General features: G+C 61.0%; 1 protein-coding gene across 2 annotated transcripts in view; it reads right to left on the bottom strand.

The window, feature by feature from the left end:
• Positions 1 to 584: 584 nt before the first annotated feature.
• The window catches only part of TRIM28 (tripartite motif containing 28), a 31,795-nt gene continuing 12,328 nt past the window's right edge, over positions 585 to 20,051 (bottom strand). Inside the window, exons 6-17 of one of the 2 annotated variants that reach the window (XM_054518428.1) lie at positions 18,643 to 18,759; positions 16,733 to 16,847; positions 15,872 to 16,018; positions 12,991 to 13,105; positions 10,600 to 10,636; positions 9,757 to 9,816; positions 7,892 to 8,222; positions 6,318 to 6,592; positions 4,623 to 4,731; positions 4,050 to 4,124; positions 2,046 to 2,180; positions 585 to 1,955 (exon numbers count right to left, since the gene is read on the bottom strand). In XM_054518428.1, coding sequence (XP_054374403.1) covers positions 1,818 to 1,955; positions 2,046 to 2,180; positions 4,050 to 4,124; positions 4,623 to 4,731; positions 6,318 to 6,592; positions 7,892 to 8,222; positions 9,757 to 9,816; positions 10,600 to 10,636; positions 12,991 to 13,105; positions 15,872 to 16,018; positions 16,733 to 16,847; positions 18,643 to 18,759 — 1,654 coding nt within the window. In that variant the 3' untranslated portion in view covers positions 585 to 1,817. The remainder of the gene's footprint in view (positions 1,956 to 2,045; positions 2,181 to 4,049; positions 4,125 to 4,622; positions 4,732 to 6,317; positions 6,593 to 7,891; positions 8,223 to 9,756; positions 9,817 to 10,599; positions 10,637 to 12,990; positions 13,106 to 15,871; positions 16,019 to 16,732; positions 16,848 to 18,642; positions 18,760 to 20,051) is intronic. The other variant, XM_036405895.2, reaches the window with a different exon arrangement.

The raw sequence follows: 20,051 nt of genomic DNA, 5'->3' as shown, positions 1-20,051 counted from the left end.
CCAAGCATAGAAATGGGTTGAGAATCCAGGAAATCCAGGCACAGAAATGAGGGAGAACGCAGGAAATCCAAGCACAAAAATTGAGGAGAATTCAGGAAATCCAAGCACAGAAATGAGGGGAATTCTAGGAAATCTAAGCCCTGAAATGAGGGAGAACCCAGGAAATCCAAGCACCGAAATTGAGGAGAACCCAGGAAATCCAAGCCTTGAAATGGGGCAGAATCCAATAAACCCAAGCACAGAAATGGGGCAGAACTCAGGAAATCCAAGCCCCAAAATGGGGGAAGAATTCAGGAAACAGAAGCCCAGAAATGAGGGAGAATCCTGGAAATCCAAGCCCAGAAATTGGGCAGAATCCAGGAAATCCAAGCACAGAAATGGGGGAAAATCCAGGAAATCCAAGCACAGAAATGGGGGAAATTCCAGGAAATCCAAGCACAGAATGGGGGAAATTCCAGGAAATCCAGGTTAAATCATCAAGGACAGAAATTGGGGAGAATCCAGGAAATCCAAGCCCTGAAATTGGGGCAAATTCAGGAAATCCAGGTCAAATCCAGCCCAGAAATGAGGCAGAACCCAAGAGATGAAGCTTTAAAACCTCCCCGAGCTTTATTTTCCTTCATGAGCCCAGGCTAAGGGGGGGACAGGGACACCCCCACATCCCGGGGGGCTCTGGGGGGAACCCGAACTTGTGGGGGGAAACTGGGGTCCTGGGAGGAGAAATTGGGGTCCTGAGAAGGGAAATTTGGGTGCTGGGAGGGAAAATTTGGGTTCTGTGAGGGAAAATTTGGGTGCTGGGAGTGGAAATTGGGGTGCTGGGAGGGGAAATTGGGGTGTTGATAGAAGAAATTGGGGTCCTGAGAGGGGAAATTGGGGTGCTGGGAGGAGAAATTTGGGTGCTGGGAGGGGAAATTGGGGTCCTGTGAGGAGAAATTTGGGTCCTGGGAGAGGAAAATTTGGGTGCTAGGAGGGGAAAATTTGGGTCCTTTGAGGGGAAATTGGCGTGCCGGGAAGGGAAATTTGGATCCTGTGAGGGGAAACTGGGGTGCTGGGAGTGGAAATTGGGGTGCTGGGAGTGGAAATTGGGGTCCTGGGAGTGGAAATTGGGGTGCTGGGAGGGGAAATTTGGGGTCCTGAGAGGGGAAATTTTGGTGCTAGGAGGGGAAAATTTGGGTGCTGGGAGTGGAAATTGGGGTCCTAAGAGTGGAAACTGGGACCCTGGGAGTGGAAATTGGGGTGCTGGGAGGGGAAATTTGGGTGCTGGGAGGGGAAATTGGGGCCCTGGGAAGGGAAATTTGGGTCCCGGGAAGGGAAATTTGGGTGCTGGGAAGGGAAATTGGGGTCCTGTGAGGAGAAATTTGGGTGCTGGGAGTGGAAATTGGGGTCCTGAGAGGGGAAATTGGGGTGCTGGGGGTGGAAATTGGGGTGCTGGGAGGGGAACTTGGGGTGCTGGGAAGGGAAATTGGGGGGCTGGGAAGAGAAATTGGGGTCCTGTGAGGAGAAATTTGGGTGCTGGGAGAGGAAATTTGGAGTCCTGAGAGGCGGAATTTGGGTGCTGGGAGGGGAAATTTGGGTCTTGTGAGGGGAAATTTGGGTGCTGGGAGTGGAACTTGGGGTGCTGGGAGGGGAAACTGGGGTGCTGTGAGGGGAACTTGGGGTGCTGGGAGTGGAACTTGGGGTGCTGGGAGGAGAAATTGGGGTGCTGGGAGGGGAAATTGGGGTGCTGTGAGGGGAAATTTGGGTGCTGGGAGGGGAAATTGGGGTGCTGGGAGTGGAACTTGGGGTGCTGGGAGGGTTTTCCCCCCCAGCAGGGTCGATCAGGAGCCTGGAAACACCTCCAGCGCTTCCTCAGGGTCCAGCAGGAGCCTGGAGAATTTCTGGTCGCCGAAGACGGCGCTGAGGCGGCTCTCGAGGAAACGCTGCAGCTCCAGGATGGACTGGACGTCCGCCTTGTCCTGGGGGGGAAATGGGAATTCCAGAGGGGTTGGAGCCCCCCAAAAACCTCCCCAGGAAGCCAAGAGGAGCCCCCCAAGGGCCGGGCAGACCTCGGTGAGGCGGTGGAACTGGCGCAGCAGGCGCCACCCGTCGCGGGCAAACTCCTCGGGGCTGCGGTAGTGGGGGCTCAGCTTCTCCTGCAGCCGCGCCCGCATCAGCGTCAGGTCCATGGCGTCAGCGCCGTCCTGAGGGGTGGGCACGGGGGGGTCAGTGACGCCAAACGAGGCTGATCCCAACTGTGATCCCAAACGGGGCTGATCCCAACCGTGATCCCAACCATGATCCCACCCCTGGATCCCAAACGGGGCAGATCCCAACCGTGATTCCACCCCCGGATCCCAAACGGGGCTGATCCCAACCGTGATCCCAAACGGGGCTGATCCCACCCGTGATTCCACCCGTGATCCCAAACGGGGCTGATCCCAACCGTGATCCCAAACGGGGCTGATCCCAACCGTGATCCCAAATAGGGCCGATCCCAACCATGATCCCACCCCCTGATCCCAAACGGGGCTGATCCCATCTCCGGATCCCAAACGGGGCAGTTCCCAACCATGATCCCAAAAGGAGCAGATCCCAACCATGATCTCAACCCCTGATCCCAAATGGGGCAGATCCCAACCATGATCCCAACCCCGGATCCCAAACGGGGCTGATCCCACCTGTGATCCCATCCATGATCCCAAACGGGGCAGTTCCCACCCTCTGGTGCCACCCCCTGATCCTGATCCTGATCCCACCCCTGATTTCATCCCTGATCCCAACCCCTGATCCCAAACGGGGCAGTTCCCATCCCTGATCCCAAATGGGGCAGATCCCAACCATGATCCCACCCATGATCCCAAACGGGGCTGATCCCACCTGTGATCCCACCCCCGATCCCAAACGGGGCTGATCCCACCCCTGATCCCAACCGTGATCCCAACCATGATCCCAACCATGATCCCAAACGGGGCAGATCCCAACCGTGATCCCAAATGGGGCTGATCCCAACCGTGATCCCATCCCCGGATCCCAAACGGGGCAGATCCCAACCATGATCCCAAAAGGAGCAGATCCCAACCATGATCTCAACCCCTGATCCCAAATGGGGCAGTTCCCATCCCTCATCCCAAATGGGGCAGTTCCCACCTGTGATCCCACCCCCTGGTCCTGATCCTGATCCCACCCCTGATTTCATCCCTGATCCCAAACAGGGCAGGTTCCACTCCCCCCCCCCGCCCCAATCCCAAACAGGGCAGGTCCCATCCTGATCCCACCCCCTGATCCTGATCCCAACCCAGATCCCACCCAGATCCCACCCCTGATCCCAAACAGGGCAGTTCCTATCCATGATCCCATCCAGACCCACCCTCTGATCCTGATCCCACCCCTGCTCCCAAACAGGGCAGATCTCACCCCTGATCCCAGCCCCGATCCCTGATCCCACCCCCTGATCCCGATCCCACCCCTGATCCCCCCAGATCTCACCCCAGATCCCCCCGGCTCTGCTCCCGCTGCTCACCGGGGATCTGATCCCACCCCTGATCCCCCCTCAGATCCCACCCCCATTCCCACCCCTGATCCCACCCCTGATCCCCCCCCGAACCCCCCTGATCCCCCCCATCTGCCCTGATCCACTCCCCCTCTCCCCAGGGAGCTGATCCCCCTCAGATCCCACCCCTGATCCCCCTGGATCCCACCCCTGATCCCCCTTGATCCCAGCCCCCAAATCCCATCCCCGATCCCCTCCAGATCCCCCCAGATCCCCACTGGGCTCCCTCCACTCACCGGGGAGCTGATCCCACCCCCGATCCCCCTGATCCCCTCCCAGTCCCACCCCAGATCCCCCCAGATTCCCCCCCAGGCTCACTGGGGAGCTGATCCCCCACAGATCCCACCTTGATCCCCTCCCCATCTTCCCCCAATCCCCCCAGATCCCCCCAGATTCCCTCAATTTCCCCCCTGGGCTCACCGGGGAGCTGATCCCCCACAGATCCCACCCCTGATCCCCCAATCCCCTCAGATCCCACCTTGATCCCCCCCAGATCCCCCCCGATCCCCCCCGTGCTCACCAGGTTGCTGCAGAGGCGCTGCAGGGGCCGGCAGGGCTCGTGGCACAGCAGCTCCAGCAGCACGAACTCGCAGCGCTGCGGGACCGGGGTCGGGGTTGGGATCCCGAGGGAGGAGATCCCAGGGGATCCCCCGGGATCAGCCCAGAGGGGTCAGCCCAGTGGGATCAGCCCAATGGGACACCCTGGGATCGGCCCAGTGGGGTCAGCCCGGTGGGATCAGCTCAGTGGGATCGGCCCAGTGGGATCAGGAGATCAGCCCAGTGGGATCAGCCCAGCAGGATCCCCTGGGATCAGCCAAGAAGGATCAGCCCAGTGGGATCAGGATCAGCCCAGTGGGATCAGGATCAGCCCAGTGGGATCAGGATTGGCCCAGTGGGATCAGGATGGGCCCAGTGGGATCGGGATCAGCCCAGTGGGATCGGGATCGGCCCAATGGGATCAGGATCAGCCCAGTGGGATCAGGATGGGCCCAGTGGGATCGGGATGGGCCCAGTGGGATCGGGATGGGCCCAATGGGATCGGGATCGGCCCAGTGGGATCGGGATCAGCCCAGTGGGATCGGCCCGGCCTCACCTGCTGGTCCTGGGGGCTCAGTTTCTGCGGGGGGCCCTGCTCCGGGTCCGGGTCCGGCTCTGGCAGGGGAGGGGGCAGCTCCTGGCACAGCAAACAGATCCACTCGGGGCTGTGGGATCGGGAACGGGGATCAGGAACGGGGATCGGGAACGGGGATCGGGAACGGGGATCGGGAACGGGGGATCAGGAATGGGGGATCGGGAATGGGGATCGGGAATGGGGGATCGGGAATGGGGATCGGGAACGGGATCAGGAATGGGGGATCGGGAATGGGGGATCGGGAATGAGGGATCGGGAACGGGGGATCAGGAATGGGGATCGGGAACGGGATCAGGAATGGGGGATCGGGAACGGGTGATCGGGAATGGGGGATCAGGAATGGGATCAGGAGTGGGGGATCGGGAATGGGGGATCAGGAATGGGATCAGGAATGGGGGATCGGGAATGGGGGATTGGGAAGGGGGATCGGGAATGGGATCGGGAACGGGGGATTGGGAATGGGGGATCGGGAATGGGGGATCGGGAATGGGGGATCAGGAATGGGATCAGGAATGGGGGATCGGGAATGGGGGATCAGGAATGGGGGATCGAGAATGGGGGGATCGGGAACGGGGGATCAGGAATGGGGATCGGGAATGGGGATCCCCATGGAGCTGGGATCGGGAATGGGGATCCCCATGGGCCTGGGATTGGGAATGGGGTCATGGGGGATCAGGGCAGTGGATCCCAGGGGGTGACACGGGGCAGTGGAACCCAGGGACATTGGGGGACATTGAGGGGTGACACAGGGCAGGGGATCCCAGGCCTAGGAGGTGACACAGGGCAGTGGATCCCAGGGACACTGGGGGACATTGGGCGGGTGACACGGGGCAGGGGATCCCAGGCCTAGGAGGTGACACAGGACAGTGGATCCCAGGGACACTGGGGAACTCAGGGAGGTGACATGGGGCAGTGGATCCCAGTGGGTGACACGGGGCAGTGGATCCCAGGGACATTGGGGGGTGACACGGGGCAGTGGATGCCAGGGACATTGGGGAACTCAGGGAGGTGACACGGGGCAGTGGATCCCAGGGGATGACACAGGGCAGTGGATGCCAGGGACACTGGGGAACTCAGGGAGGTGACACGGGGCAGTGGATCCCAGGGGGTGAAACAGGGCAGGGGATCCTGGGGCCATTGGGGGGTGACACGGGGCAGGGGATCCCAGGGACATTGGGGGGTGACACGGGGCAGGGGATCCCAGGGACATTGGGGGGTGACACGGGGCAGTGGATCCCAGGGACATTGGGGAACTCAGGGAGGTGACACGGGGCAGTGGATCCCAGGGGGTGAAACGGGGCAGGGGATCCTGGGGCCATTGGGGGGTGACACGGGGCAGGGGATCCCAGGGACATTGGGGGGTGACACGGGGCAGGGGATCCCAGGGACATTGGGGAACTCAGGGAGGTGACACGGGGCAGTGGATCCCAGGGGGTGAAACGGGGCAGGGGATCCTGGGGCCATTGGGGGGTGACACGGGGCAGGGGATCCCAGGGACATTGGGGGGTGACACGGGGCAGGGGATCCCAGGGACATTGGGGGGTGACACGGGGCAGTGGATCCCAGGGAGGTGACAGACACAGGACAGTGGATCCCAGCGGATGGATCCCAGCGGATGGATCCCAGCGGATGGATCCCGCTGGATGCCAGCCGTACCTGGGCACGTCGCGCAGGGCGGGCAGGTGGCAGTGCAGGTGGAAGCAGCGCTGGCAGCGGTCACACATCACCACGGCCCCGGCCTGGCCGCACACGCGGCAGCACGAGACCCCCGTGGGGACACCCCCGGGGACACCCACGGGGACACCCCCGGGGACCCCCGAGAACCCCGGGGCAGGGCCTGGGTCCCCCGGGGGAGGGGGCAGCAGCCCCACGGGTTTGGTGTCCCCGATGTCACCGGTGTCACCGATGGGCGACTCCTGCTGCTCCTCCTGCTGGGGGGGACACGGTCAGGGACAGGGACAGGGACAGGGGACAGGGGACGGGGACAGGGATGGGGACAGGGACAGGGATGGGGACAGGGGACAGGGATGGGGACAGGGATGGGAACAGGGGACAGGGATGGGGACAGGGGTGGGGACAGGGACAGGGATGGGGACAGGGACAGGGATGGGGATGGGGACAGGGATGGGGACAGGGGACGGCGACAGGGACAGGGATGGGGATGGGGACAGGGATGGGGACAGGGGACGGCGACAGGGACAGGGACAGGGATGGGGACAGGGATGGGGACAGGGATGGGGATGGGGACAGGGATGGGGACAGGGATGGGGACAGGGGACAGGGACGGGGACAGGGATGGGGACAGGGATGGGGATGGGGACAGGGATGGGGACAGGGATAGGGGAGAGGGACAGGGACGGGGACAGGGACAGGGATGGGGATGGGGACAGGGGACAGGGACAGGGACAGGGATGGGGACACTGGAGGGGGATGGGGAGGGACACTGGGGACACAGAGGATGGGGACACTGGGGCCACACACTGGGACGGGGAGGGGACAAAGAGGATGGGGAGGGACAATGGGGACAAAGGAGATGGGGACAGGGGACACTCACCAGAGTGGGGAGGGGACACAGGGGATGGGGACGAGGACAAGGGACACTCACCTGGATGGGGAGGGGACACTGGGGACACTCACCCGGGTGAATAGGGGACACTGGGGACTGGAGGGGACACTGGGGACACTCACCAGGGTGAATAGGGGACACTGGGGACACACACTGGGATTGAGAGGGGACAGGGTGCACTGGGGAGGGGACACTGGGGACACTCACCAGGGTGGGGAGGGGACACTGGGACTGGGAGGGGACACTGGAGTCACTCACCCAGGTGAGTAGGGGACAGTGTGCACTGGGGAGGGGACACTGGGGACACTCACCCGGGTGGGGAGGGGACACTGGGGACACACACACTGGGACTGGGAGGGGACACTGGGGACACACACTGGGTGGGATTGGGAGGGGACAGGGTGCACTGGGGAGGGGACACTGGGGACGCTCACCAGGGTGGGGAGGGGACACTGGGGACACACACACTGGGACTGGGAGGGGACACTGGGGACACACACACTGGGACTGGAGGGGACACTGGGGACACACACACTGGGACTGGGAGGGGACAATGGGGACACACACACTGGGACTGGGAGGGGACACTGGGCACACACTGGGACTGGGAGGGGACACTGGGGACACACACACTGGGACTGGAGGGGACACTGGAGTCACCCACCTTGACCAGGAGAGCTGCGTGTGGCTGCTCTGTCCCTTCTGTCCCTTCTGTCCCTTCTGTCCCTTCTGTCCCTTGTGTCCCCGCTGTCCCCTCGGTGCCCGCTGTCCCCAGTGTCCCCGGTGTCCCCGGTGTCGCCGGTGTCGCCGGTGTCCCCTGGGCGCCCTGCTCGATGACGATGAGGCTGAACTCCTGCGCCGAAGGCCCCGGGAAGATGCGGAACACGGGCGGCTGCGCCGGGTCCAGCTCCAGGTCCAGCTCCAGGCGCTCCAGGCTCACCCGAGGCTGCTTGGGGAGCCTGGGGGGGCTGCCCCAAACCGAGGGGGGGCCCCTCCTGGGGGGACAAACGGGGTCACCAGGGCACCCCAAAACCCCAGGGCGCCCCAAAACCCCTGGGGGGGATAAACGGGGTCACCAGGGCACCCCAAAACCCCAGGGGCCCCTCCTGGGGGACAGCAGGTTCACCAGGGCACCCCAAAGCTCCAGGGACCCCTCCTGGGGGACACTGAGGTCACCTGGGGACCCCAAAACCCTGGGGGGCCCTCCTGGGGGAGAACGGGGTCACCAGGGCACCCCAAAACCCCTGGGGGGGAGAACGGGGTCACCAGGGCACCCCAAAACCCCTGGGGGGGAGAACGGGGTCACCAGGGCACCCCAAAAACTCTGGGGGGGAGAACGGGGTCACCAGGGCACCCCAAAACCTCTGGGGGGGAGAACGAGGTCACCAGGGCACCCCAAAACCTCTGAGGGGGATCCTGGGGGACACCAGGGTCACCAGGGCACCCCAAAACACCTGGGGCCCCTCCTGGGGGACAACGGGGTCAGCCCTGAGGGGACCCCAAAGCTCAGGGGGTTCATGGGAAATGGGGGCTGGGGGTCCCTGGGAACGCTGGGACAGGGGGACGGGGACAGTGACAAGGGTGGGGGACAGGGGGACAGGGGGACAGGGACAAGGACAGTGACAAGGGTGGGGAAGGTTGGGGACAAGGGACAGGGACAAGGGTGGGGGACAGGGGGACAGGGGAACAAGGCTGGGGATGGTTGGGGACAAGGACAGTGACAAGGGGGACAGGGACAGTGACAAGGCTGGGGAAGGCTGGGGACAGGGACACCCCAGAACAGGGGACAGGGACAGTGACAAGGCTGGGGAGGGTTGGGGACAAGGACAGTGACAAGGGGGACAAGGGACAGTGACAAGGCTGGGGAAGGCTGGGGACAGGGACAGTGACAGGGGGGACAAGGGACAGTGACAAGGCTGGGGAGGGTTGGGGACAGGGACAGTGACAGGGGGTCCTGGCACAGGGGGACCCCAGGACAGGGGACAGGGACATCCTGGCCAAGGGACAGGACAGGAGGGGCTGCAGGTGGCCCTGGCCAGGGCGACAGGTGACAAGGGACAGGGGGTGACAGGGGACAGGGACACAGGGGGTGGCAGGTGACAGGTGACAAGGGACAGGGGGTGACAGTGACAAGGGACAGGGGGTGACAGGTGACAAGGGACACAGGGGGTGGCAGGTGACAAGGGACAGGAGGGTGGCAGGTGACAGGTGACAAGGGACAGGGGGTGGCAGGGGACAGGTGACAAGGGACAGGGGGTGGCAGGTGACAGGGGACAGGGGGTGGCAGGTGACAAGGGACAGGGGGTGGCAGGGTCCCTGACAGGCAACAAGGGACAGGGGGTGACAGTGACAAGGGACAGGGGGTGACAGTGACAAGGGACAGGGGGTGGCAGGTGACAGGGGACAGGGGGTGGCAGGTGACAAGGGACAGGGGGTGGCAGGGTCCCTGACAGGTGACAAGGGACACAGGGGGTGGCGGGGGACAAGGGACACAGGGGGTGGCAGGGTCCCCTCCCCCTCCCTCGTTACCGTTTAATGAGCAGCTTCTTAACGAGCTTCTCCTCCCGGGGGGAACGGCCGGGGATCCTCCTGCAGGGGACAGGGACAGATGGCACCGGGGGACAGGGACAGGGGACAGGGGACAGGGACAGATGGCATCAGGGGACAGGGACAGGGGACAGGGACAGGTGGCATCAGGGGACAGGGACAGCCCCAAATTTAACCCCTGGGATAGGGGACAAATGGCACCAGGGGACAGGGGAGAAATAAATGGCACCAGGGGACAGGGACAGGTGGCACCAGGGGACAGGTGGCACCAGGGGACAGGGACAGGTGGCACTGGGGGACAGGGACAGATGGCATCAGGGGACAGGGACAAATGGCACCGGGGGACAGGGACAGATGGCATCAGGGGACAGGGACAGATGGCACCAGGGGACAGGGACAGATGGCACCGGGGGATAGGGGACAGCCCCAATTGTAACCCCTGGGACAGGGGACAAATGGCACCAGGGGACAGGGACAGGGACAGTGTCACTCTGGGGACAGGGGACAGCCCCAAATGTCACCCCTGGGACAGGGGACAGTGTCACCCCTGGGACAGGGACAGGGGACAAATGTCACCCTAGGACAGGGGACAGGGACAGGGGACAAATGTCACCCTGGGACAGGGACAGGGGACAGTGTCACCATGGAATAGGGGACAGTAGGAGGGTGACAAGGGACAGGGGGTGGCAGGGGTGGCGGCAGGGGGTGGTGACAGGGACAGGGGGTGGCAGGGGTGGCAGCAGGGGGTGGTGACAAGGGACAGGGGGTGGCAGGGGTGGCGGCAGGGGGTGGTGACAGGGACAGGGCCCCCCTGTCCCCACTCACGTCCTCGCAGCGGTGACGCCGTTCTCGGGGCTGGCGGCTGGGGACAAACGCCCGTCAGGGACTGCCCGAGGGTCCCCTCCCCTGTCCCCTCCCCTGTCCCCATGTCCCCATCCCCTCTCCCGTGTCACCATCCCCGTGTCCCCTCCCCTGTCCCCATGTCCCCAGCCCAGTGTCCCCTCTCCTGTCCCTTCCCTGTGTCCTCATCCCCTGTCCCTGTCCCCCTCCACTGTCCCCTCCCCTGTCCCCGTGTCCCCCTCCCCGATTCCCCGTGTCCCCTGCCCTGTCCCCGTGTTCCCCTGTCCCCATGTCCCCTCCTGTGTCCCCGTGTCCCCTCCCCTGTCCCTGTGTCCCCTCCCATGTCCCCTCCCCTGTCCCCATGTCCCTGTACCTGTCCCCGTGTCCCCCTCCCTGTGTCCCCATGTCCCCCCCTGTGTCCCCGTGTCCCCTCCCCATGTCCCCATGTCCCCCCCTGTGTCCCCGTGTCCCCCTCCCTGTGTCCCCTCCTGTGTCCCCGTGTCCCCTCACCCAGCTGGGGGCTGGGGGTGGCCGCTGGCTCCAGGGGGGGCGGTGACATCCGGGGGGGAGGTGACAGCTGGGGGGGAGGTGACAGCCGGGGGGGGGCCCTGCAGGAGCAGCTCCGGTGTCACCTGGCCCCCGGTGACAACCTGCAGGACGGGACACGACAGGGAGGGGACATCAGGGGGGTGGCACCGCCAGAATGTCACCAGGGGACCGGTGGGGACAATCACAGGGGGTGGCACCCCCAGAATGTCACCAGGGGACCGGTGGGGACAATCACAGGGGGTGGCACCGCCAGAATGTCACCAGGGGACCGGTGGGGACAATCACAGGGGGTGGCACCCCCAGAATGTCACCAGGGGACCGGTGGGGACAATCACAGGAGGGGTGGGGACATCATGGAAGGGGTGGGGACAATCAGGGGGGTGGGGACAACACAGGGGGGTGGGGACATCATGGAGGGGTGGGGACATCATGGAGGGGTGGGGACATCACGGGGGGGGGGGGGGTGGGGACAATCACGGGGAGGGGGTGGCACCCCCCGAATGTCCCCCCTCGTACCTGCTCGGTGGGGGAGGGGCCGCGGGGGGGGCTCCGCGAGGGGGGGGAGGGGCGGCTCCGAGATGATGGCACCTGGGCGGGGGGGGGGAGGGGAGGGAGGGGGTCAGGGGACACCGGGGTCACCTGACCCCCCCCCCCATGTCACTGTCACCCCCTCTGTCCCCTGTCACCCCCTCCCTGACCCCTCATGTCACTGTCACCCCCTCCCTGACCCACCCCTGTGTCACTGTCACCCCCTCTGTCCCCTGTCACCCCCATGTCACTGTCACCCCCTCTGTCCCCTGTCACCCCCTCCCTGACCCCCGCCGTGTCACTGTCACCCCCCTGCATCCCCTGACCCCGCCGTGTCACTGTCACCCCCCCTGTCCCCTGTCACCCCCTCCCTGGGTCCCCCTGTCACTGCCACCCTCAGCCCCTCCCATCCTTTGTCACCCCATGCCCTTGTCCCTTGTGTCCCGTGTCCCCCGGTGCCCTCTGGCTGTCCCCAGGTGTCCCCTCAGTGTCCCCATTGTCCCCTCATTGTCCCCATTGTCCCCTCAGTGTCCCCTCATTGTCCCCTCAGTGTCCCCATTGTCCCCTCAGTGTCCACATTGTCCCCTCAGTGTCCCCTCAGTGACACCATTGTCCCTTCAGTGTCCCCATTGTCCCCATTGTCCCCTCAGTGTCCCCATTGTCCCCTCAGTGACACCATTGTCCCTTCAGTGTCCCCATTGTCCCCATTGTCCCCTCAGTGTCCCCATTGTCCCCTCAGTGTCCCATTGTCCCCTCAGTGTCCCCAGTGTCCCCCCATTGTCCCCCCAGTGTCCCCTCACCGAAGCTCTGGGCGCTCCGGGTCCATCCCTGCAGGTCCCACTGTCCCCTCAGTGTCCCCACTGTCCCCTCAGTGTCCCAGTGTCTCCATTGTCCCCTCGTTGTCCCCATTGTCCCCATTGTCCCCTCACCGAAGCTCTGGGCACTCCAGGTCCATCCCTGCAGGTCCCATTGTCCCCTCAGTGTCCCAGTGTCCCCTCAGTGTCCCCATTGTCCCCTCAGTGTCCCCACTGTTCCCTCAGTGCCCCCTCAGTGTCCCCTTAGTGTCCCCATTGTCCCATTGGCCCCTCAGTGACCCCATTGTCCCCTCAGTGTCCCAGTGTCCCCTCAGTGTCCCCAGTGTCCCCTCACCAAAGCTCTGGGCGCTCCAGGCCCATCCCTGCAGGTCCCATTGTCCCCCCAGTGTCCCAGTGTCCCCTCAGTGTCCCCATTGTCCCCTCAGTGTCCCAGTGTCCCCTCATTGTCCCCATTGTCCCCCCATTGTCCCCAGTGTCCCCTCACCGAAGCTCTGGGCACTCCGGGTCCATCCCTGCAGGTCCCACTGGAACCGCAGCTCCCCCTGAGGCTCCGGGGGCTCCAGGGGCACCCTCAGGGCCCCCAACAGCTGCGCCTGCACCTGGGGACAGTGGGGACACATTGGGGACATTGGGGACATTGGGGACATTGGGGGACATCAGGGACATCACAGAGCCCCAGGGCCCCGAACAGCTGCGCCTGCACTTGGGGGGACATTGGGGACACATTGGGGACATCGGGGACATCAGGGGACATGGGGGACATCAGGGACATTGGGGACACATGGGGACATTGGGGACACATTGGGGACATGGGGGACATTGGGGACATCAGGGGACATTGGGGGACTTTGGGGACATCACAGACCCCCAGGGCCCCGAACACCTGCGCCTGCACTTGGGGACAGTGGGGACATTGGGGACACATTGGGGACATCAGGGACATCACAGAGCCCCAGGGCCCCCAACAGCTGCGCCTGCACTTGGAGACAGTGGGGACACATTGGGGACATTGGGGACACCAGGGGACATTGGGGGACATTGGGGACATCACAGAGCCCCAGGGCCCCCAACAGCTGCGCCTGCACTTGGGGACACTTTGGGGACACAGTGGGGACATTGAGAGGATTTGGGGACGTTTGGGGACATCACAGAGCCCCAGGCACCCCCAGGGCCCCCAACAGCTGCGCCTGCACCTGGGGGGACATTGGGGACACATTGGGGACACATTGGGGACATCAGGAGACACAATGAGACATCGCAGGGACACCAGGGACATCGGGGGACATCGCAGGGACACCAGGGGACATCAGGGGACATTGTGGGTGACCCTGAGAGCCAGGAGCAGCTGTGAGTGGCTCTGGGGGACACAGGGGACATCACGAGACACCAGGAGGACACATGGGGACATCAGGGAACATCAGGGGACAGTGTGGGGACATCAGGGGACACCAGGGGACACCAGGGGACATTGTGGGACATCAGGGGACATCAGGGGACACCAGGGGACATCAGGGGGACATCAGGGGGACATCACGGAGGAGAAAATGGCGCTGGCCCCACTCTGAGAGCAGAGTGCCAGCCACAAAGGCCACTGGTGTCCCCAAGTGCCACCCTGTCCCTCAGGGTCCCTGGGGTACATTTGGAGTGTATCTGGGGTATATCTGGGGTATATTTGGGGTATTTTGGGGCATTTTTTCGGGTTTTCTCTCAGCAGCCTCCAGGACAGCAGCAGGGCGGTGCCATGGGGGGAAATGGGGCCAACCACAAAGGCCACTGGTGTCCCCAAGTGCCACCCTGTCCCTCAGGGTCCCTGGGGTATTTTTGGGGTATTTTTGGGGTATATTTGGGGTATTTTTTTGGGGTTTTCTCTCACCAGCCTCCGGGACAGCAGCAGGGCGGTGCCGTGGGGTACATTTGGGGTATTTTTGGGGTACATTTGGGGTATTTTTGGGGTATTTTTTGGGGTTTTCCCTCACCAGCCTCCGGGACAGCAGCAGGGCGGTGCCGTGGGGTATTTTTGGGGTACATTTGGGGTATTTTTGGGGTACATTTTGGGGTTTTCTCTCACCAGCCTCCGGGACAGCAGCAGGGCGGTGCCGTGGGGTAAATTTGGGGTACATTTAGGGTATTTTTGGGGTATTTTTTTGGGGTTTTCTCTCACCAGCCTCCGGGACAGCAGCAGGGCGGTGCCGTGGGGTATTTTTGGGGTATATTTGGGGTATTTTTGGGGGTTTTCTCTCACCAGCCTCCTGGACAGCAGCAGGGCGGTGCCGTGGGGTATATTTGGGGTACATTTGGGGTACATTTGGGGTATTTTTGGGGTATTTTTTGGGGGTTTCTCTCACCAGCCTCCGGGACAGCAGCAGGGCGGTGCCGTGGGGTACATTTGGGGTATTTTTGGGGTACATTTGGGGTATTTTTGGGGTATTTTTTTGGGGTTTTCTCTCACCAGCCTCCGGGACAGCAGCAGGGCGGTGCCGTGGGGTATATTTGGGGTACATTTGGGGTACATTTGGGGTATATTTGGGGTATTTTTGGGGTATTTTTGGGGTACATTTGGGGTAAATTTGGGGTATTTTTGGGGTACATTTGGGGTACGTTTGGGGTATTTTTTGGGGTTTTCTCTCACCAGCCTCCGGGACAGCAGCAGGGCGGTGCCGTGGGGTATTTTTGGGGTACATTTGGGGTATTTTTGGGGTATTTTTTGGGGGTTTTCTCTCACCAGCCTCCGGGACAGCAGCAGGGCGGTGCCGTGGGGTATATTTGGGGTATTTTTGGGGTATATTTTGGGGTTTATTTTGGGGTATTTTTGGGGGGTTTTCTCTCACCAGCCTCCTGGACAGTAGCAGGGCGGTGCCATGGGGTATTTTTGGGGTACATTTGGGGTAAATTTGGGGTGCTTTTTCTGGGGGGTTTTCTCTCACCAGCCTCCAGGAGAGCAGCAGGGCGGTGCCGTGGGGTATTTTTGGGGTACATTTGGGGTATTTTTGGGGTATTTTTGGGGGTTTTCTCTCACCAGCTTCCGGGACAGCAGCAGGGCGGTGCCGTGGGGTATTTTTGGGGTATATTTGGGGTACATTTGGGGTATTTTTTGGGGTTTTCTCTCACCAGCCTCCGGGACAGCAGCAGGGCGGTGCCGTGGGGTATTTTTGGGGTATTTTTGGGGTACATTTGGGGTATTTTTTTGGGGGTTTCTCTCACCAGCCTCCGGGACAGCAGCAGGGCGGTGCCGTGGGGTACATTTGGGGTATTTTTTGGGGTATTTTTTTGGGGTTTTCTCTCACCAGCCTCCGGGACAGCAGCAGGGCGGTGCCGTGGGGTACATTTGGGGTATTTTTGGGGTACATTTTGGGGTTTTCTCTCACCAGCCTCCGGGACAGCAGCAGGGCGGTGCCGTGGCGCCCGTGCAGCGCGCGGGCCCCGAATCGCAGCGCGTGCTCCTGCAGCCGCCGCGCCCGGCTCAGCTCCCGACGCTGCCGCTCCAGGCGCTGCCGCCGGCCCTCGGTGACGCGCTGGGGACACACCCGGGGGACACGGGGGGGACACACGGGGGGGACACACGGGGGGACACGGGTGAGGCCAAAGCTGGGTTATTGTCGTAGGTGAATTTTGTGTAATGATTATTTATATATATATATACATATGTATATGTATATATATGTATATATATATATCAAAATATATATATAATATAATTATTATTTATATGTAATTATTATTATTATTTTTCATAATTATTATTTAGTCCAAATTTTTGGTATTATTTTTGTTAAAATTTTTATAATTACCATTTTTATATATGTAAAAATAAAATTATTATTTATATATCATTATTACTTGTTTATAATTATTATTCATACATAATTATTAAGTCCAAATTTTAATTATTGTTCTAGTTAAAATTTTATATTTATTATTTATATATTTATAAATATAATATAATTATTATTATAAATTGTTTATAATTATTATTTATACGTAATTACTTAGTCCAAATTTTTATTATTATTTGAATTAAAATTTGGACACTCAGGGGAGGATTTTGGTCACAAAAATAAAATTTTTCCCATTGATTAATTTGGATTTCTCGTCAATCTTCTATACCAGCAATGTCACCATGGCAGTGACACTCAGGGGACACTCGGGGACACTCGGGGGACACTCAGGGACACTCAGGGGACACTCAGGGGACACTCGGGGACACTCGGGGGCGGTGGCACTCTCACCTGGACGTCCCCCACGAGGGCCTTGGCGCGCTGGTTGAGCTCCCTCATGACCTGCAGGATGGCCAGCTTGACCTCCACCTGCAGCCGCTTCTGCGCGTCCGACACGCGCCGGGAGCTGGGGACACCGAGGGGACACTTGGGGACACCGAGGGGACACACAGGGGACAGGGAGGGGATGCACAGGGGACACGGAGGGGACAGGGAGAGGACACCTGGGGACACAAAGGGGACAGGGAGGGGACACACGGGGGACAGGGAGGGGATACACAGGGGACAGGGAGGGGACATGGAGGGGACAGGGAGGGGACAGGGAGGGGACACTTGGGGACATGGAGGGGACAGGGAGGGGACACTTGGGGACACTCAGGGACACACAGGGGACATGGAGAGGACACTTGGGGACACACAGGGGACACTCAGGGGACACTCAGGGGACACTTGGGGACACACAGGAGACATGGAGGGGACATGGAGGGGACACTTGGGGACATGGAGGGGACACTTGGGGACAGGGAGGGGACACTTGGGGACATGGAGGGGACAGGGAGGGGACACTTGGAGACATGGAGGGGACAGGGAGGGGACACTTGGGGACAGGGAGGGGACACTTGGGGACACTCAGGGACACTTGGGGACATGGAGAGGACACTTGGGGACACTCAGGGGACACTCAGGGGACACTTGGGGACACTCAAGGGACACGGAGGGGACATGGACGGGACACAGAGGGGACATGGAGGGGACACTCAGGGGACAGGGAGGGGACACTGGGGGACACACAGGGGACAGGGAGGTGACACTTGGGGACACGGAGGGGACACACAGGAGACAGGGAGGGGACAGGGAGGGGACACTCAGGGGACATGGAGGGGACACTGGGACACTCAGGGGAAAATGAGAGACACTCAGGGACATGGTGACAATCAGGGACACAGGGGACACTCAGGGACACTCAGGGACAGGGAGGTGACACAGGTGACACTCGGGGACATTCAGGTGACACTCGGGGACACCGAGGTGACATTTGGGGACACTGACCAGGCGTGCAGCTGGGCGCTGCAGCGCTGCAGCTCGCTGTGCTTCCCTGCCAGACACTGCAGCAGGGGACACTCAGGGGACAATGAGGGACACAGGGGACACTCAGGGACACTCGGGGACACTCGGGGGACACTCGGGGACACTCAGGGGACAATGAGGGACACAGGTGACACAGGGGACACTCAGGGGACACTCGGGGACACTCGGGGACACTCAGGGACACTGAGGTGACACCTGGGGACACTGACCAGGCGTGCAGCTGGGCGCTGCAGCAGGGGACACTCAGGGACACTCAGATGACACTCAGATGACACTCAGGGGACACTCGGGGACACTCGGGGACACCGAGGTGACACTCGGGGACACTGACCAGGCGTGCAGCTGGGCGCTGCAGCTCGCTGTGCTTCCCTGCCAGACACTGCAGCAGGGGACACTCAGGGGACAATGAGGGACACAGGTGACACTCGGGGACACTGAGGTGACACTTGGGGACACTGACCAGGCGTGCAGCTGGGCGCTGCAGCGCTGCAGCTCGCTGTGCTTCCCTGCCAGACACTGCAGCAGGGGACACTCAGGGACACTCAGGGGACAATGAGGGACACAGGTGACACAGGTGACACTCAGAGACACTCAGGTGACACTCGGGGACACTCGGGGACACTGAGGTGACACTCGGGGACACTCGGGGACACTTGGGGACACTGACCAGGCGTGCAGCTGGGCGCTGCAGCGTTGCAGCTCGCTGTGTTTCTCCGCCAGGCGCTGCAGCAGGGAACACTCAGGGGACACTCAGGGGACAATGAGGGACACAGGTGACACAGGTGACACAGGTGACACTTGGGGACACTGAGGTGACACTCGGGGACACTGACCAGGCGTGCAGCTGGGCGCTGCAGCGCTGCAGCTCGCTGTGCTTCTCCGCCAGGCGCTGCAGCAGCGCCGACAGCACCGAGCGCTGCTGGAGAACGGCCTCGGCCACGGGCTGGGAGCTGGGGGGAGAAAACGGGGGAAAATTGGGGGAAATTGGGGGAAAATGGGGAAAATTGGGGGGAAATTGGGAAAATTGGGAAAAAATGGGAAAATTGGGAAAAAATGGGGGAAAATGGGGGAAAACATGAGGGAAAAGTATGGGGGAAACGGAGGGAAATGGAGGGAAAAGGGTGAGGAAATGGGGGAAATGGGGGAAAATTGGGGGAAAATTGGGGAAAAATGGGGAAAATGGGGGAAAATGGAGGGAAAAGGGGGAGGAAATGGGGGAAATGGGGAAAAATTGGGAAAAATTGGGAAAGGAAAAATGGGGGAAATGGGGGAAAATTGGGGAAAATGGGGGGAAATGGGGGAAAAATGGGGGAAATGGGGGAAATTGGGGGAAATGGGGGAAATGGGGAATATTGGGGGAAAACATGAGGGAAAAGTATGGGGGAAACATGGGGGGGAAATGGAGGGAAAAGGGGGAGGAAAATATGGGGAAAATTGGGGGGAAATGGAGAATATGTGAGAAAAACATGGAGGGAAATGGGGGGAAATGGGGGAAATTGGGGAAAATGGGGAAAACATGGGGGAAATGGGGGAAAATGGGGTGAAATGGGGTGAAATGAGGAGAAACAAAGGGGAACATGGGGGAATGGGGGGAAAATGGAAAATGGGGGGAAATGGGGGGAAATGGGGGGAAATGGAGGGGAAATGGGGGAAATTATAGGGAAAATGGGGAAAAACATGGGGGGAAATGGGGGAAAAGGGAGGGAAATGGGAAAAAAGGGGGAGGAAATGGGGGAAATGTGGGGGAAATGGGGGAAAAGAGGAAAAAATGGGGGAAACATGGGGGAAATGGGGAGAAAAGGGGGAAAATGGGGAAATGTGGGGGGAAATGGGGAAAATGGGGAGAAAGGGGGGAAATGGGGGAAATTGTGGGAAAATGGGGAGAAAAGGGGGAAAACGGGGGAAATTGTGGGAAAATGGGGAGAAAAGGGAGGGAAATGGGAAAATGAGGGGAAACATGGGGGGGAAATTGGGGGAATGGGGCAAAATGGAGAAAATGTGGGGGAAATGGGGAAAAATGGGGGGAAATGGGGGGAATGGGGGAAAATGGGGGGAAATGGGGGAAAAATGGGGAAAAATGGGGGAATTGGGGGAAAATGGGGAAAACATGAGGGAAAAGTATGGGGGAAACGGAGGGAAATGGAGGGAAAAGGGGGAGGAAATGGGGGAAATGGGGAACAATTGGGAAAAATTGGGAAAAATGGGTTGGTTCAAACAACGTTTGGTTCTTTTAAACACAGCA

This window comes from Molothrus ater, unplaced genomic scaffold (genome assembly GCF_012460135.2).
Source record: "Molothrus ater isolate BHLD 08-10-18 breed brown headed cowbird unplaced genomic scaffold, BPBGC_Mater_1.1 matUn_MA555, whole genome shotgun sequence".
NCBI lineage: Eukaryota > Metazoa > Chordata > Aves > Passeriformes > Icteridae > Molothrus > Molothrus ater.
This window is presented reverse-complemented; position numbering and strand designations above follow the sequence as displayed.